The sequence below is a fragment of the Lissotriton vulgaris genome, chromosome 2_1, assembly GCF_964263255.1.
Source record: "Lissotriton vulgaris chromosome 2_1, aLisVul1.2, whole genome shotgun sequence".
Classification (NCBI taxonomy): domain Eukaryota; kingdom Metazoa; phylum Chordata; class Amphibia; order Caudata; family Salamandridae; genus Lissotriton; species Lissotriton vulgaris.
In genome coordinates this window covers 792,230,567-792,248,426 of record NC_141687.1, presented here as the reverse complement: position 1 = coordinate 792,248,426, position 17,860 = coordinate 792,230,567, and the positions used below count along the sequence as shown (strand labels likewise).

Genomic DNA, 17,860 nt, shown 5'->3' with positions numbered 1-17,860 from the left:
GGTCCATCGCCAAAACACGCGTCGAGATTGATTGTGACATTATAATTAATTGTTGAATATCTTGATTATCACTGTACCTATTCAATTAGATACCTTTTATGAAATCTTTTTAACCAATTAAGGTGGCTATATCATGTGTTGTTGCTACATCCTCTTTTTAAATTATGCTGTTTATTATTTGATGTGTATTGTTTACATTTTTAATAAATATATATATTTTCATATAACAATTGTGGTATTTGTTAGTATATTGAGGCTTTCCCTTTATTCACCAAGGGTTCATGTTTAACCTGATTTTCGACAGGTCATTTGCTGCCTATGAATTTTTCATTAAATTTGAATTTACCCTGTCCTAGGAACTCCATTTGGAATCAGGGGGTCCCTGTTACTTTGACCTAAGATGATCACGTTCCCCGCGTTTCTCTTAACCAAGATCAGCGAGACCGGGTGCGCGCTACATCAAGGTGGCCTTCCCAATCAGGTCAACCTGTGGTCAACAGCTGATCAAGCAATATGGGGAGAGACCACACCGGAAACAAAGACGTCCTCCCCACAGATCCTGTGTGTAGCTGCAAGCGTGACGATCTTAGGCTGCTGGCGACGATCCCCCTTCCTTTGCCAGGATGCACTTGGGGATCCTGGCTGCAGTCTTGGGGTCAGTGAAGTAGTGAGTCTTTCCCAGGTGTAATATCCACAGCTTGGCAGGGTATAGAGGGGAATTCACAATGTCAGTGCTTGGAGGGTACGCATGATTGACAGAAAATCTGTGAAGTCCGGGAAAAAAGACACTTTGCCTCCCAGGGAATGAAGGGGTCATCAATCTCTCGCCAAGCCCAGGGCAGTCTCCCTATAATTCAGTAGGTGGGCTAAAATTGGGGGGTGCCTGGGCCGGAGACTCCAACGGGTTCTTCTGTCGAAGGGACCTGTGAGCCTACTCCACAGCAAACATAGCAGACAGAGATTCTCCAAAGAGTGCTCCAAGCATCCCTTTCACGTTGTCCTCCAGCGGGCCTCCATATCCTCATTTTCTATTATGTTTTTTAACATATTTTATTGTTTTTGAAAGTGAACCAGACAACCCGGCCGTTTCAGGAAAATAATAATACAAAAAAAGCAATATCAAAAGAAGAAAGAAAATACCTGCTCATATGCACAAATGTCTTGAAAGCCTCATAGGTCATCAAACCCTGGCCCGGGCCCCCAAGCTCAGATTTCATACTGAAGCATGCAGTGTACCGGACGAATTGGCTCTAGGTCAACCCCCCTTACCTCTTATATTTTTTGGAGTGTCTTTTAGGGCATCCTCGCGCCTGTTAGACCATTTGTAGACCTTTATAGTGATCCATACCCTGTTTTCACACAGCCAGTGACAGGGACATCTCAGCCTTTCACTATTTGGCTGTATCACGTTTAGCGAGGGTCAGCCCCACATATAGATGGGGCAATTGTTTTTTTATTCCCACCTAGGTCATCTGTGAGGTGCAGGAGGGCTATCCTCGGATCTCTCTGGATTTGTCAAGAGAGAACCTCGCTCAAGCATGCAAACATTTCTCACCAGAGGCTTTCCAATGCAGGGCAACTCCACAATATGTGGAGAAATGTGCCCGCTTTCGCACCACTCTGAGTAAGGCTGGGAAGGGGGTCATCCTCATGTGCCACAGCCAATGGCGGGTCAAATATACTCTATATAGATATTTAAATTGAATCAATTGGAGCCTGGCTGCCTTCCTTGGCGTGCTCAGGTCATCTGTTATTCCATCATTCTCCAGTTCCCAAATGACCACCTTCCTCCTGCTGTAAGGGCACCAAAGGGGTCTGGTTTATTGGAAATGAGTGTTTGATAAATGTTTGCTTTTCCTTTATGCTCTCGCAGAAGAAGTTTGCCCTCCAGTGGATTAAACTTTCAGAGTGTGACAATGTACAGGGACAGTTTGTGGCGGAGCTTGAGGCATTTGAGGAATTGGCTGCGATGGATCTAATACTGCGTCTACAAGGTTTGGTATGATTTAAGAACTGTACCCATTCAGAACATCTCCCAGGGCAGATATCCCAATGAGGTCACATTTCCTGAACCCCACAAGGGTGGTCACCTGTGGTAGCATGGTCCCCTGCCAAATCGGCGTTTGCTCTGTCAACTTGCTCCACCATTTAATTTATTGAAGCCGAAAACGGCATAGATTCAGTATTATCCATGTTGCCGGGGAAAGGCCATCCCTCCAGCCACCATCATATAGATGCTCAGCTATTGAGTCATCCCCCATCACCCACTTATCTAGGGCAAAAGCCGGGTTACCCTGTTTTTCATGCCAGCAATCATTTATGACGAGGAGATGTGCAGCCATGCAATATTGTAATAGGAGTAAATGTCAGCAGCTGCGATACCGCAACGGTAGGAGGCCTAGAAGCACTTCCTGAGTGCAGTATGTGGGGTACCCCCTGTCCATAGGAACAAGTTGAGAATGGAATTTAACTTGCGGAACTATCGACGCAGGATGGGGCATGGAATATTCTGCAGTTGGTAGAGGTATCTGGAAAGAGATGCCATCTTAAAGATGGCTGACCACTCGTTCAATGACAAGAGTAGCACTGACCACATTTTTATGTCTTCTCCAAGGCAGGTCAGCAGCGTCTCAACATTAAGTGCCCATACCACTTTCTCGTCTGAGGATAGAAAGACTCCCAAGTATTTGAATCCGTTGGTGGTGTTTCTCAAGCCCGAAGCCCACTCAAGACTATGGGGCCCGATGCCTAGTCCAAATACCATGGATTTTGAGGTATTGATGTAAAGGCCAAAGGTCTTTCTGAATATATTCAGAATCTGCAATATCCGGGGTCCAGTGAAGTCTGGGGCCGGAAGAAAAAAAAGGACATCATCACTGTATAACACTATCCCTTCTGATAGCCCCTCCCCCCATTTGAAACCCCGCACTTGGGCATCCACCCTCACCCACACAGCAAACGGTTCCATGGCCGGAGCAAACAGCACGGGGCATCCCTGCTGTGTTCCCCGCTTTATAGGGAAAGATTTGGAAGTGGCTCTAGCCACCCGAACCAATGCCATTAAATCTGTATAAAGTAATCGGAGGAAGGCAATGTTTTGTGGGCCAAAGTTAAGGCGCCAGAGGAGGTTAAATAAATATTCCCAACCTACGGAATCGAACACTTTGTCAATATTCGCTAAAAGGAGCTTTGCTAGTTCTCCTAGCCTTCAATGCTATTGCATTATATAAGCACCGTATGTTGTGGCCGGTCGCCCTGTGGAGCATAAATCCTGCCTAATATGGATAGACCATGTCTGGGATGTGCTATATCATCCTTTTTGCCAATGCTGTGGCCAATATTTTGACATTTGCGTTCAGTAGCAAGATTGGGCAATAGGAGGAAGGGACATCTTTCGCCTGGCCTGGCTTATAGAATACCACGAGTTCTGTATGACGCCATTCTGGTGTCAGCACTTCTTAAATATTCCTGTTCATTGTGAGCATTAGTTTGGCCCTCATGTTGAACAGAGGCTCGAAAGATCAAAAAGGACACCAACATAGTCAAATCTATGGTTACCCACCAGTCCCAAAACTGCTTTTATTAAACAACAACCTGGTGTAGGTAAGAAACCAGGGGGCTCTGGTCAGACTCCCATACCACCAATACCAGCTGTCCTTTCTGTGGCCCCTTGGAGCATACTTCCTTCCATGGGGAGTCCTGCACAGGGAGTGGGCATGTGAAAGGCAGAGGAGACTCTGCAGGGTCTCCTTCGATCCAAAGCAGTGTCTCCCATTTGCTTTCTCCACACCACATGAGACCTGTGGGGTACACAGTTATGCAATTCCTACCACAGTGATAAAGCATCATTAGATTAGTGGGCCCTCCATTGTGGCAGAAGGGTGTACTGCCTTGAATTTCACAAAACCCCTCTCAACATCCAACCCCATTGCCACTAAATGAGCTTAGACCATCTTCACCTCCTACAGCAAGTGATTCAGGAGCTTCAGTAGAAAGGGACAATAAAACCAGAACCTCCACATCAACGTTTCACGGGTGTGTATGTTTTAAGCCCCTAAAAGGAGGATTCCCTCTAATTGATCTTTGATCTCCAGCCATTTAACAGCAGCAAACAATGCCTAGCACACACTCAAACAGCAATGTCTCTACTTTGTAGCCTAGGTTTTACCACCAGTACAACAAAAATTGCATCTTCAGTTGCAGCAAAGTCAGCCTTTCTCCGGCTCTATAGTAAATGCCTTAAAAGGGAAAGCATACTCCAATGAACAGAGGATGATTACATTCCAACAGCTACTGCCTCTCTTTCAGACACACCATCCCATTATTGTTTGAACTGTCATGAAGCTGTTGAGGATGATGTCTTGATGCATAGCAATTGTACCATACACCTAGTTAAGCGTTTGCCTGCCACTCAAGGCAGTGGGTATGGACAAAAAGCATTGGGAGGATCTAGTGTTGGTAAAAATCAGGGCTCACCCCTCTCTGCTTTGGTGGAACAACGTGTTGCTCGGTAGGCCCTTTGTAGAGCCTCTTTCTCGGGTGGCATTCACGGATCTAAAAGGGATAATACCTCCAAAGTCCCCTCTGGCACCTGTCTGAAACCTGTGTGATTCTCTTGACTCATGGTTTCTCCCTTTGAACACCTACTCTCATTTCAAGTTCAGTTCTGTGCTTGGAAGGGGCTTTTTTAATCAAAAACATCTATTAGATGCATTTGCAAACTCCAAGCTCTTACACTCAAGGTACCGTTTATTCAGGCTCACAAAGATAGGGAAGTGCTTTGCACTAACCCCAAGTTTCTTCCCAACATGGATTCACCTATCAACATTAACCAGATCCGAAGCTCCCAGTCTTCTACTCAGAACTAGAGTCTTTAACAGAGAAGACCCTTCACACTGTGGATGTCAAGAGAGCATTTATGTTCTACATTAACAGAACTAAGCCTTTTAGAAAGTCTACTCAACTTTCTGTTGCCTTTGCTAAACCCCACTGGGGCTGTGCCATCTCCAAAGCTGGCATTGCAAGATGGATAGTTGCATGGCATCAAACTTGCCAAGCCAAATGTACAATTCCCATGTCCGTTGAAGCCCACTCTTCAGTCAAAAAGACAACAGCCCTAGCCTTTTTAGGTAATATCCCTCTAACATATATCTGCAAGTCGGCTACTTGGTCAAAGCCACATTATTGTGTAGAAATTCTAGCACTTCAACAGGCTTTAGCTGGTCAAGTGGTCTTAAGGACACTTATCAAATATCTCCTTAATCTTTTCCATTTTGGAACTGCTTTATAGTCATGCAGAACATGTGTTCTCTAGAGCCACACATGTCATGAACTGATAATGTTACTTTCCTTGTGACTGTCTGTAACAATCTGGTCATAGCGCCTAGTGTTGTACATCCACATGCACCCACCCACCTTCTCGGAGTCAAGTGATGATACCAGATATTTTCCATGTTTTATTTACTTTCCCTATACTCAACACACTCCGTCTTTGACTCTGCCCGCCCGGTGAGAAGAATACAATAGGAGGTGGAGCCAGTGTACTGAAGCATTATGGACAGGGCTCGAGTCGGGGTACCATGCGGGTGGACTGCGTCGTCCCACTTATTTTACCGGGTGGACGCCCTCCCCCCTGCCAAACAGCTGGACTTCACTCTTTGGCCTCTCTGGGACGAGGAGCTCAGAGCTCACAGCACGCTGCTCACACGCTGACTTCTCAGATGCAATCGCATCTAAGGGGTGAGCGAGGGGAAGCAATTAGCCCGATGGAGCAAGCCACATTTCCTGACGTCACTTCCTGTCGTGACGTCACTTCCGGTAACAGCGTCCCCCCGCTTCTTTTTTTAGGACTTGTGCCCTGATTATGGACCCAGGGTCGAGTATCAAAAAGTCTTGTCCCTCGAACTTTTTCGAAGAAATCAAGTTGTAAAGGTTCATGCCCACCAACAAAAGACAGGATTATGCACAGCATGTGAAGGAATCTACAGCACTGAATGCTACGTATAGATGGCAAGAGTGTAAATAATATTTTCCAAACAAAATCATGAAGACAAATATATATGGAGTTACTATTGCAAACATTTTATAGTCGATATTTTGTATTGTGGCACTTTTGATCTGAATTACTGACATTTTACTTCGCACACATTGCCACTTGGACGCCACATACAGTTTGACTCTCAAACAGCACTCACTGAACGTTTCTAACACGAATTCCTTGGCCTCCTCCCTTTTCAGCCTGAGGAAGAAAACACATTTTATATTTATGAAAGCCTTCTTAATTTGTCCTACTATATTTTTTGCAAATGTACATGCTGTTTTGCACTGTCTTGCAGAACCCCTTTTAGAGATAGGATTTATCATCTATTTGAAATGTCCACAGTTATAATGCATCATAAGCATGCACGGAGTGACACTAGTAGGGTATGGATTTAAATATCATGGAGGTCAAAACAGACTTCACTTTGGAAAAAAAGACTATAATGGTGGAAAGGAAGGATGGGTCGAAAAATAAGCAGTTCAGTGTTATGGAGTTCATTGTACTTCTAATGTAAAATAATGGAATGAGAGGTTATTTGGCTTGAAAAAGAAAGTTTGATATAAGCAGTATGCCATTATCCAATGTTCTGCATAAATGAGGAACTCTGCCATAAGGACGGAAAGCATATTTGACTATTGTTTACGTGGGAAATTCATGTAACGAGGTATGTGTTCTAATAGTTATTTGTACGATTCTCTTAATGGTGGCAGTGTAATATTCTCTCTTTCTTTTGTAGTTGATGGTTTGCATTGGAATGATCATTTGGAACTTTGTTACAAAAGAAGGGAACAGTATCGGACAAACTCTGGTATTCATTTTTCTCTATACCTCCCTCTACAGCACCTATATATGGACAGGTAAGTAATTATGTTTTACTGTTTGGTTGCAGTTAGTTTCAGAAGAAAAGTAGTTGGCTTTGAATTCAATAAGCACTTTCCATGTAGTACGGAGTGATTATGTCTTTAGAATATTCACATTGCAATTCTTAAATACACATATTTATCCGGAATTCAGTTTTCCTTATTTTAAAATATGTTACTGTTGAACAAACTACATTTCCGCGACTTCTCAGAATATACAAAAGTCATTCAAATGCTTCCTCATAGCACCAACCAAGAACATTTCATTGAATTACAGTCTTTGAAACTAATTGCTTTTAACTATGCCAAAAGGGAACCGTTAGGTTATCCGCATGTTTAATTGCATCTTCCTTTTCCTTTTTGACCCTTGTTTCTGTTGCCACCTGTATTTATTTTTACAAACATGGGAAATATTTCTCTTGCTACCTTAATATAGTTTTTTTTATTTTCATAAGCATGGGGGATTTATTAACGAATATTAAGTTAGTTTATTATTATCAAATTGTTCCTTTGTTTTGATGTGACATTTTTACAGTTCGTATTAAAGGTTTCTTTGGGTAATGTCCCATTATTAAGAATATTCAATACCCTAGTGAGGGACCACAAAGCTAGTCACAAGAAATGTGGTTAATGTTAGGCAAATTCACAAGCAGTGAAATAAATAGATAACTTATCACTGTAATGTCCGCAGGCCTTTCGCCTCAAAATTTACCATGTTATGCCTTTTTTGTCATCATGATTGTTTATAGTTGTTAGTACTTGTGGTGGTGTAAATTAAAATATAATTTTAGGAATGTTTCTTCCTTCTTACTGTTTCCACACGGCTTCATCACTTTTAGATATCAATGCGTCTGTGTTCAGTCTCAGAATCTTACTTCTATTGTTTTTTTTCTGATAATCCACCATCTGTATTTTGCAGATATGTAGTGCAAACATTTGTGTTGGCCAACACCTCAGCTGAGCTCTTAATGCCGAAGAAATAGACACATCACTAATATCACTTTTGTTGAACGTTATTCACGTGTCTCAGGTTTCATGTGATCTGAAAGGAAGCAGTGAAGCACTGCAGACTCTTGTTTTCTCTTCACATGAGTATACTCGAAGAGTCGCACTTTCAGGAGTATTTCCTCACAGTTAATCCTGCAGTTTTCTGTGCAGTGGATCAATAGATGTGGTAACTCATCACATGTTATACTTGATTGATCAATATACTAACTCGTATGATCCGATTCTGTGCCAGCTGTGTCTCATTAAGACCAAAGCTTGTGACATCATTCTCTTTGCAGCATCAAAAGTTGAGTTAATGCACGTGCCTGGAATAAATGCTCTTTAGCAACAATACCATTTTCTTTGAGAGAGTTGTGACTGCCCTGCACTCCCCTGAAATTGAAATACTCTCTATTAGTTCACAGCCAGTTGGTTTACAGGCTTTGCTTGGAACCTGCTTTCTGTTATCATGTTTGTGACCAGGCATTTTTCATCCTTCCCCCCAACAAATATTTAACATCTATACTGGACGTCCGCCCATCCTTCCTACCCCCTTCTGGACATTCGCTCGTAGCCCAAAGCGGGAATTTTTCTTATTAAATAGATCGTTTAGAATAGAACTGAAGTCCTGCATCTTCCTCAGCTCTCTACTGACTTACTGCAAGCATGTAAAGAGGTGGATGTTGATGTGGCAGAGTGCTTGCAACCTCTGCCATCCCTGGGTTTGAAGTGGCCCAAGAGGGACAGAAGAAATGTTCGAATGTCATCAATCTTAACACTGCCTCTTTTGGTTTGCTTCAGACCTAAGGTAGGTGGGGTGCCTGCCCTAGCACTAGATGCAATTCCCATGCCATTCTAAGAGCAGTGAGGAACCAGACTTTGTATAGCCACAATCAACTATTTTTATAATGCATGTAAATGGGAAACTAAGATCAAATCAATTGGAAAGACATGCATTCTTTTGGGAGGGAACTTCTTATTTGTGTAAGAGTGCATGTTTATTCTCTTTGCTCAAGAAGCACATATACATCTAGGGTAAAAGTGTAGTACTAAAAGTGTGCACATGTGTAAAGAATCGTCATGAAAACCGATGTGAGAAGAGGGAATTTTGCAAAGAAGTCAGATGTGGGGAATTAACCATCTAATCACTCCATATTAGACTTCTAAATGTTCACACTGTTGTAGTAATGCCTGCTTTCTTAACTTACACATGCCTGAAAACTTGGCTCTCCCCAAGTAATGGCTCCTAAGTCTGTCTTCATAGATAACTGACTCTGTTTTTTTTCAGGGCTTCTCTTTGATCCAAGCGCCAGGATACCTGTAGGGTGGCAGTTTTGTGCTATATAAGTTTTCAATACAATACAATACAATACACCTGCGTTTTGCACACCCTGTTTTCCATTCAGATGGTTGCAAGTTAATCTCCAATTGTCACCAATATTTACTACACATTGAGGACATTGTTAGTGGGCTTGGTGAAGCCATTCATATGCTATCAAGGTGTTTAACTCACTTTTACATATTTGTTGATCTTGGCACTTACATTTATCATTTGTGAAAGGTTAGTTCTTGTGATGAGTCACTCCTACCAACAACTGACAAAAGTCTGCGAATAGCACCATTGTCAAATAACAAATAATGTAGTTTCAAAACAGCTGCACATCCACAGGATACAGAATTAATTTGGAACTGTGGCTTTTCAAATAAACAACAAGAGAGCATGTGTTTCTTTTTTTTAGCCTAACACTTTGGCCAACCTCTGAATTGTGTTGTTCTTAAGATAACAAAAGCATACAATGAGTCTGTTGATAGATGAAGCAATTTATTGTAGTAGTATGGCTATCCACCTCCTTTTAACTGCTGCACAACATAACAAATGCCCCTTTGAGAAATGTGCCTTTGATCCAAAAAAAAAAAAGGCTACCTTGGTATGCACCAGCTCCGTGGGTCCTCAGACGCTATTCTACACTATACTCCCGTGACCATTTCGATTCTGCCCCCAGTGCCATTCCAAGTACACGAGGTCTGCATTCTGTGCTTATCCCCTGAGCACAGAGAAGAAAATTATGAGGTCTGGTGGTGGTTCCGATCGAAAAACACCCTGTGGGACCGCCGGGCACGACACAGAGAAATGCCGGGGCGTTAAATCCAACACATGCCTGATATCTTCGCTCAGGAAGATATCAAACCAGAAGAGGAAGATCTCGAGGCCTCTGCGGCCGAAGAAAAAGGGGCCTTTTCGGTTCAAGATCTGTAATTCAACTTGGAAATTGACGAGGAGTCCTACGTTATTTCGCTGGGTCACGGTGCCGTGAGTACTCAAGCCCTTCACCTGCACACACAAAAACTTTCGGTTTGCACAAAACAAAACGCTTCCAGGCCGCCACTGCCGTCTGGCCATCATTGGCACAGAGAATTAGCTTCACCTGCGCTGCCCTCTGACTGAGCACCGAAAGCACATGTGAAACTTTCAGTTTCCGCACTGAGCAAGTATTCTACCTCTTGGCTCTGACCACTCTGGTTCCGAAAGTCGGCACCGAAATCAGCTCAGGCTACACTCCCAGAGCCCATTTTAGAGACTTTGCGGAAAGACTCGTTCTGAAGCTAAAACGGATTCATATACATCCAGAGACTGGCCTTATTATCACAAAGACTGCGTCAGTGCCTTCTACCAAGCGGCAAACTTCTTTCCAAGATGACAATATTCTGCTGATACCTATGAAGAAGATGATAAAGGACAAGGCTACAAGTCCTCTGCACCCTGTTCCTCCTTCTCCTCCATTTCACATACCACCGCCTGTACCTCCATCCCAGCAGAATCCCTTTAATATTACACCTCTGGGATCTTCACATAGGCCCAGATGTAGATGGGGGGATGATGACACATATGGCTCATCCCCACCACCAGACCCCTGGCAGGATTGACACTATTCCCCCAGGGGATACGGATCCAGACCTATACCCTGCTAAACCATCACCTCCTGATGATACTTCATCATATCAGGAGCTCGTTGTTAGAGCAGCAGCATACCATGGGGTTACACTTCATAAGGAATCCATGGAAGATGTTTTATTGAAATGTTATGCAGCACACGTAGAGCGTATCAGTTTCTTCCAATGCTGAAAGGCATGATGAGCTATGCATATATTTTTAAGGCTCCTGCTTGGGCTCACATTACCACCCCTAGGGTAGATAAGAAATATAAGGCTGCACCATCTGACTACATTTTTATTGGAGGCCAGCTCCCAACATACTCCCTATTTGTTTCAAAGGCCTGTAAATGTGCAAACTCACAAACTACAGTGGCCACACCACCTCCTGGGTTGACGCACAGCTGTACTGCCTGCCTGCAGGACCTAATTCCGTACTGCCTGAATGTTGGTATTAATAAGGTATTCCTTACGTCCCTTAATTTAGTACAAATGCAAATAACATGGATGAGGTCCTTGGTACCGTGACCGCATAAAGGACAGAGCTGCTCACCTCCTCTCCTTTCCCAAGGTGGTAGAAACGGGTTAATCAATGCAACACCCAGGCGGAGTTTTAAGAATTTTTCTTTAGTGGCTGTTTTTATTTCTGTTTTGAAGTGGGTAAAGGACTTCGTTGTTATTAAGCGCATCCCAGCCATGCGCTTGTTTAGTTAGTTTTTCTTCATCCTCTAAGGTGGATATCAGTCGGGTGGTCTTTGTAACTATTTTTTTAAGTGAGGAGTGCACCGTTGGAGTATTCCAGAGATCTGTCAGACCCTAAAGATTTGTGGATTCTGGGAAATATTCCCTGGCTGGCGATTTTCCAGGGCGAGACAGCTCAGTCCAGAGATGATCATTCAAAGATCTTTCCTAAGCTTCTCTGATTTTATGCCAGCATTTTATGTATGCTCTCCTCCTTTCTACTGACTGTTTTTGTAGCCCAAATTCCAGCTGCATTTGTGCTGGAAAAACATATTTGGGGAGATGAAAAATTGATCGATAGGTATTTGTTATTATTTTGTCAAGGACTGTAGGGTCTTTTCCTTTCAATGGTTCTCTCCTATAGGTTATTGTAGGCTGCAGCTTAGCTCGCAGGACCTTTAGCAGAGGTTTGAGCGTTAAGTCCGGCAGCTTCTTCTTCAAAGGGTTAATAGCTAGGTAGGTCATAACCCCCTTTCTCCGCAAGGATTCATCTGTGGTTTAAATGAGTTATTATGATCTGAAAGTATTCCAAGATACTTGTAAGTTGTCGCCTGGTCTAAACGCTGCCCATTAAGTACCAATTAATGTTCTTCTTGTGATAATTTACTGCCATTATTTTTGTTTTTTTTAAATGTATTTTTAAGGAATTCTGTTGCGAAAAACTGTGAGTTGCATCCAGAAGATGTTGGAGTCCAATGGGGGTCCGGCTTATCAGCACTAGATCATCGGCATAAAGTAGGTTTGACAGCGTCATATTCCCTAGCTTCGGAGCATGGGATGCGCCTCTGTCAAGTTCCCCTGGAATATCTACTAGGAAGAGATTAAAAAGCAGCGGGGCAAGTACGCACCCTTGTTTTAAACCCTTTGAAGTAGGGATTCTTTTAGATAGGTGTGTTCCTGCACCTAGCTTTATCCTGATCCAAGTATCAGTGTGCAGGAGCCTACGTTGATCTAAAAGAGGTTTGGGTATGCCCCATCCGTCCCGTTTTTGCCAGAGCTTGCTACGATCTACATGGTCGAAAGCCGCTGTATAATCTATAAAACAAAGGAATAGGGGGTATTTTCCCACCTTAGCAGCATCCATAAGCATGGTTAGAGACATAATATTGGTTAAGGTCCCTTGCCTTGGCGGAACCCTGTCTGTGTTGTTGGTATTATGTGATTATCCAAGGCCCAGGAGGCCAGTTTGTCCAGAATGGTCCCTGCAAAATATTTGGCCTCAGCGTTGATAAGGGCTATTAATCAATAGTTATTCGGAGCAGACCTTTTGCCTTGTTTGTGTATTGGGCTGTTAGTTGAGCCTTTACAGTACTCTGGAATTATAGATGTACTAAGCATGTGTCTAAAAACTGGTTCTAGTGCCTTGCTCCAAAACTCCACGTCGTTTTTGTACAACATTGGGGGTAAGCTGTTGGGGCCGGGAGCACCTGCAGGGCTGCCTCTAGCTATTTGTTTCCTTATCTGCCGTGCTGATGGACCGCCATGCTCCTCTATAGGAATTGATCGGCGGTTTATGCCTAGTAATGGTTCTGTCTTGTTTTGCTTTTGTAATGGCCCAGGATGATCACTTTGCTCTGTAGTTGCCAGGTTGTAGGTTGTTACTTCCCTTATGGAGCTGTCGGCGCTTTCATTTCCCAGATATTTGGAGGAGATGTCTACTTTTTGCTGAGTATCGTTGAAATGGTTGGAAAGGTAATCCACCTAGGCTGATTCTGTTATGTTGGAATTTATACTGGGATGGTTAGTCCGCTGTAGTTTGTTAAATGTATTTGCCAGAACTTGGCACTATTGTTTTGATTTGCTTTGTAAAGTAGTGTTGTGTGGCATTTTAAGCTCAGAGTGCATTTTCCCGATTCATGTCCTTATATAGGTACAATTCACATTGCCCTTATATAGGCATAGAAATCAAGCCCTTATTTAGGATTAGCCCATGCTACCCAAATACAGGCATGGCTACTTCCACCTGTACCAAAGTCACAACGACTTCTTGGAAAACCAGCTAGGGACTTCCCCTTGCTTGAATATATATTTGTCCAAGAACTCAGTTACTTTACAAAGAACAACTATTCCCTAGGGGTACTTTCCTGACGTTCATATGCCCGACTTTACGTCAAACTATGGCATTTCTAAACACCTTCAAGGTATAAATATACCTTAACTTGCTCTAGCAAGATACGGTGGTTCGGAGCAGTTCGAAGACCTACTTGCCCGACGCAGCTCGCTACAGCAAGTGCAGAGGGAAGCTGACTCTCCAGCTGACACAGTGATCAGGAAGCTGCCTTTCTCCTGCCAAGAATCCAGCTCCTGTGTTTCCAGCTCCCCTTGAGGGATGTTGGGAAATCGAGTCCCGAGACAGAGATACCAGACCTCCTTCATTCTAACAAGGTATAGAGCTGATTAGAACCTAGAGAAACCTTTGGTAGATTCTTGGCAAAAACTAAACCTATGCTATACAATACTTACTTCTTCCCTCATCCTAGACTTAGGTTATGTACATTGGGGTAGGCGTATTTTAGAAGCACCAGTTGAGTATTTTAGTCTATGTAATTTATGTATGTATTTTTTTATGGCTTAGAAGCCATACAATGCTCTTACAGTATTATTTCGTATGACTGTTTACGCTGTACGCATTATACTTTGCAGTCTGCATAACGATTGTAGCAGTTCACCTCTCTTGCATGAGAAAGAAGACTGTTCAATAAACCCTTTTTATTGAAAACGCCTGTCTCACTATTTCTCTGCAACTCTGTAAAAACGAAGCATGCACGATTGACTAAGTGAAATACTTCTCTATTCTTTCCTCGACTCTGAGAGTTATATTCTTATTCTTGGGAAACAAAGTTGTCATGTTTATGCGGTTGTCAGAAACTAATCCCTTCTTGTGTATTCGAGAAAGTTTCTAGTGACCTCTGAATTAGCTGGCACACACACAATTAAGTTCAGTATATTCGATAGAGACCTAGTTGACCTCAGTCCTATGTCAAATCTATAGGATATATTATTCCAATGCGCAGAGCCTATTGGGAATGTAGGAACTACACTACAGTAGTTTTGCCCATAGCTCATTGTCCTTGGTTCTTTTATTTTCCCATTTCCTTTTCTTTATTAGAGCCTTTGATTCTCGAAGAGTGCATTGCAGTCTCGAGTCTTGTGGTGATTTACGGAGTTGCCTAAAGGTTTGATTTATGGTGTGCTTTAATCTTTTCGAGGTTGAACTTTTTTGCCATCCTTATTAGGGCGACTGATATTTTCCTTAGTTTTGGATCAGTCTTAGTTGCGAATTTATCGCCAAGGGACATGATGAAATTGTCCCAAGTTTTCAGTGGTTGGACTAGATTGTAATATAATGTAAGTGACATTTCTATAGCGCCGCTGTCACCCAACGGGTATCCTGGCGCTGAGATTACCTGAAAAGGACACTATGCGTAACTGTAATTCATGAGAGCCAGGCCTGGGAGACTGTGATACTATTTTCTAGGGAAAAGTCTTGTTTTTAGCTCTTTTCTAAATCGCAACAGAGTGTCAATTTGTCTGAGCTCGATTGGCAGTGCATTCCAAGTTTGGAAGCTACAAAGCTGAATGATCTACCGCCAAGTCGAGTTTTGTTAAAACGTGGAATACAAATTAAGTTAGCTGAAGAAGAACGAAGACTTCTGGCTGGGGAATACCAGAGAAATTTCCTCTGTAAAAGCTTAGGCCCCATTTTGTGTACTGCTCTATAAACAATACAGAGTGCTTTAAACTGGACTCTCTGCGCGATGGGTAGTCAGTGAAGATCTTTTAGAGCAAGCGAAGCAGAAGCTCTGCGTTGTCTGTTTAATGCTAGCTTAGCTGCGATTACTTTTATCCTTTGCAGCTTTTTTTTTATCAATGAGACTGTGGCTTCCAGAAGTGGGGCATTACAATAATCTAGTCTGCTCATGATAATACTCCTTACCACTTGGGGTCTAGCTAGAGCTGGTAAAAATGGGAGTATTTTTCAAAGAGCCCGGAGCAGAGATAAGCAAGTGCTCACTGTTTTGTTCACTTGGGAGTACAGTTGTAGGTTACTATCTAGTAGTACTCATAGATTATGGGCTGTTTTAACAGGCAGCGGGGGATTATTTGCAGGGACCAGCCAGAAATCCGCTGGCAATGGACGGGGAGCTTTATTTGCTGCACACATAATACTTCTGTCTTATCGCCATTGAATTGCAAGGAATTATCTCTGAGCCAGCCTGCTGTTTCCTGCATACAGCTATGATATTATTCCAAGGAGACTACATTATTGCCTTCAAATGAAAATACTAGTTGGGTGTCATCTGCATCATTTATAACTTCAATGACAAAGGATTTTATAAGGAAGATAAGTGGGTGCAGATAAAAATTAAAAAGGACTGGACTTATTGCCGAACCATTCGGAACCCCATGATTTACAGTGCTATTTTGAGAGAGAAATGACGTCATGGTCACTACCTGTCGCCTGTTTAGAAGATAGGACTGCAGCCAGTCCAATGCATTGCCCACGATACCATTCTCCTAGAGTCTCATTATCAAGATCTTGTGGTTGACCGTATCGAATGCGGCTGACATATCTAGTAACACTAGTATGGCTGTTTGGCCGTTGTCCGCCTCATTCTGAGGTCATCAAGGCCTGTCACCAAGGCAGTATCGGTGTTGTCTCCCGGGTGGAACACAAATTGGACTTCATCTAGAAGATAATTTTCTTCCTCATATTTTGAGAGGGATTTACTCACTACTCTTTTTAGGATATTTACCGGATAAGGTAGCAGGGAAATAGGTCTGTAGTTAGAGGGGCATTGGGGATCTAATGTAGCTTTCTGTAATAGAGGAGACACAACTGCCTTTTTCCAGCAGTTTGGAACTGTGCCATTAGTTAGAGACTGGCCGCAGATTTGGTAAAGGTACGGGAAGAGCTCTGTTCTAAACACCTTTCACATCTTATGTGGAAGCGGGTCCAAAGGATAACCTGAGGAGATGCCAACTGGGATTATATTGAACTCTTCCTGTGAAGGAACCTGAAAAGTCTCCAGAATTTTCCTAGTTTCTCTAGCAGATTCTTCATATAGAGTTCTGCTACTTAATGATACACATATATCATATTCACTGTCAGTCTCTACTTCTTTGGTGGTATTTAAACCATTTATAATTTTATAAATTTTTTCCTCAAAAAACACTGCCAAACCATTGCAAAGCTCTTGTGTGGCTGGGGTCCTATTCTTTGCACAGTCAGGATTGGACATGTCTCTAACAATACTAAATAAGGTTTTGGACTTATTGGGTGCCTGCAGAATAGTTTCCTCATAATATTTAGCTTTGGCCTTACCCATCATCTCTTTATTGAACGAGTGATTACCCGCTGTGCGTCCTGAAACTCTGTCCTCTATTATAGAAATATCTCTGGGTTTTATTATGTGCTGTTTTTAATGTGCTCATAATTTTTAAAATATAGGAATTGTGTTTTTAGAATTACTTGTGGAATCCACTTTTGCACCTTAGCTATTTTAGCGCTACTAGCCTGCACTTGCACTTAGTTATCCTACTGCTACCAAGATGTGCTGGTGTACTCCGCCTGTAAGAGCGGGTCACCGGAAGTTACGCCATCTTGGTTAGCGCTCTAGCTGTCAGTTGCACTCCTCCCTACTTAACGAGATGGTTGCAAGCGCGTGGTGAATGATTGATTACCTGCGGTGCATCCTGAAACTCTCTTTGCTATTATAGAAATATCGCTGGGTTTTATTATGTGCTGTTTTTAATCTGCTCATAATTTTTAACATAGAGGAATTGTGTTTTTAGAATTAGTTGTGGAATCCGTATTTGCACCTTAGCTGTTTTAGCGCTACTAGCCCGCACTTGCACTTAACCTAGCACTACTAAGGTGTGCTGGTGCACTCCGCCTGTAAGAGCGGATCACCGGAAGTTACGCCATCTTGGTTAGCGCTCTAGCTGTAGGTTGCACTCCTCCCTACTTAAGAAGACGCTATGCAAGTGAGCAGCTTGTCCTTCCCTTGATTAAGTTGATCTTTAGCTGTTGCTGTCATTACCTTGATGTTTCTGGAATTACATCTTTTTCGTTTAAGGTTTACAGATTCTTCAGAGGCATTGGTTTTACAGACCTCTGGTGACAAAGTTGAGCTTGCATTAAGTCTCACTTCTTGGGGCAGATGGTCACTGTGTTCGTTATTGCCTATTTTGAAGGAGGCAATTGTGCTGAACAGAGTTAAAGTTGCAAAAGTGAAGTCTAGATGAGAGGAAGCTTTAGCTGAATGGTATGTGGCTACTAGTGGTTTGTCCCCCTCAA

The 17,860-nt window shown here is 42.7% G+C and overlaps 1 protein-coding gene across 6 annotated transcripts in view; it reads left to right on the top strand.

Annotated features, from left to right (window-relative positions):
* GPR155 (G protein-coupled receptor 155) overlaps positions 1-17,860 on the top strand; it is a 283,844-nt gene that overhangs the window by 192,415 nt on the left and 73,569 nt on the right. For all 6 annotated transcript variants that reach the window (XM_086956156.1, XM_086956160.1, XM_086956159.1 and 3 more), the window contains exon 7: positions 6,777-6,897. In XM_086956156.1, the coding sequence (XP_086812282.1) occupies positions 6,777-6,897 (121 nt within the window). The remainder of the gene's footprint in view (positions 1-6,776; positions 6,898-17,860) is intronic.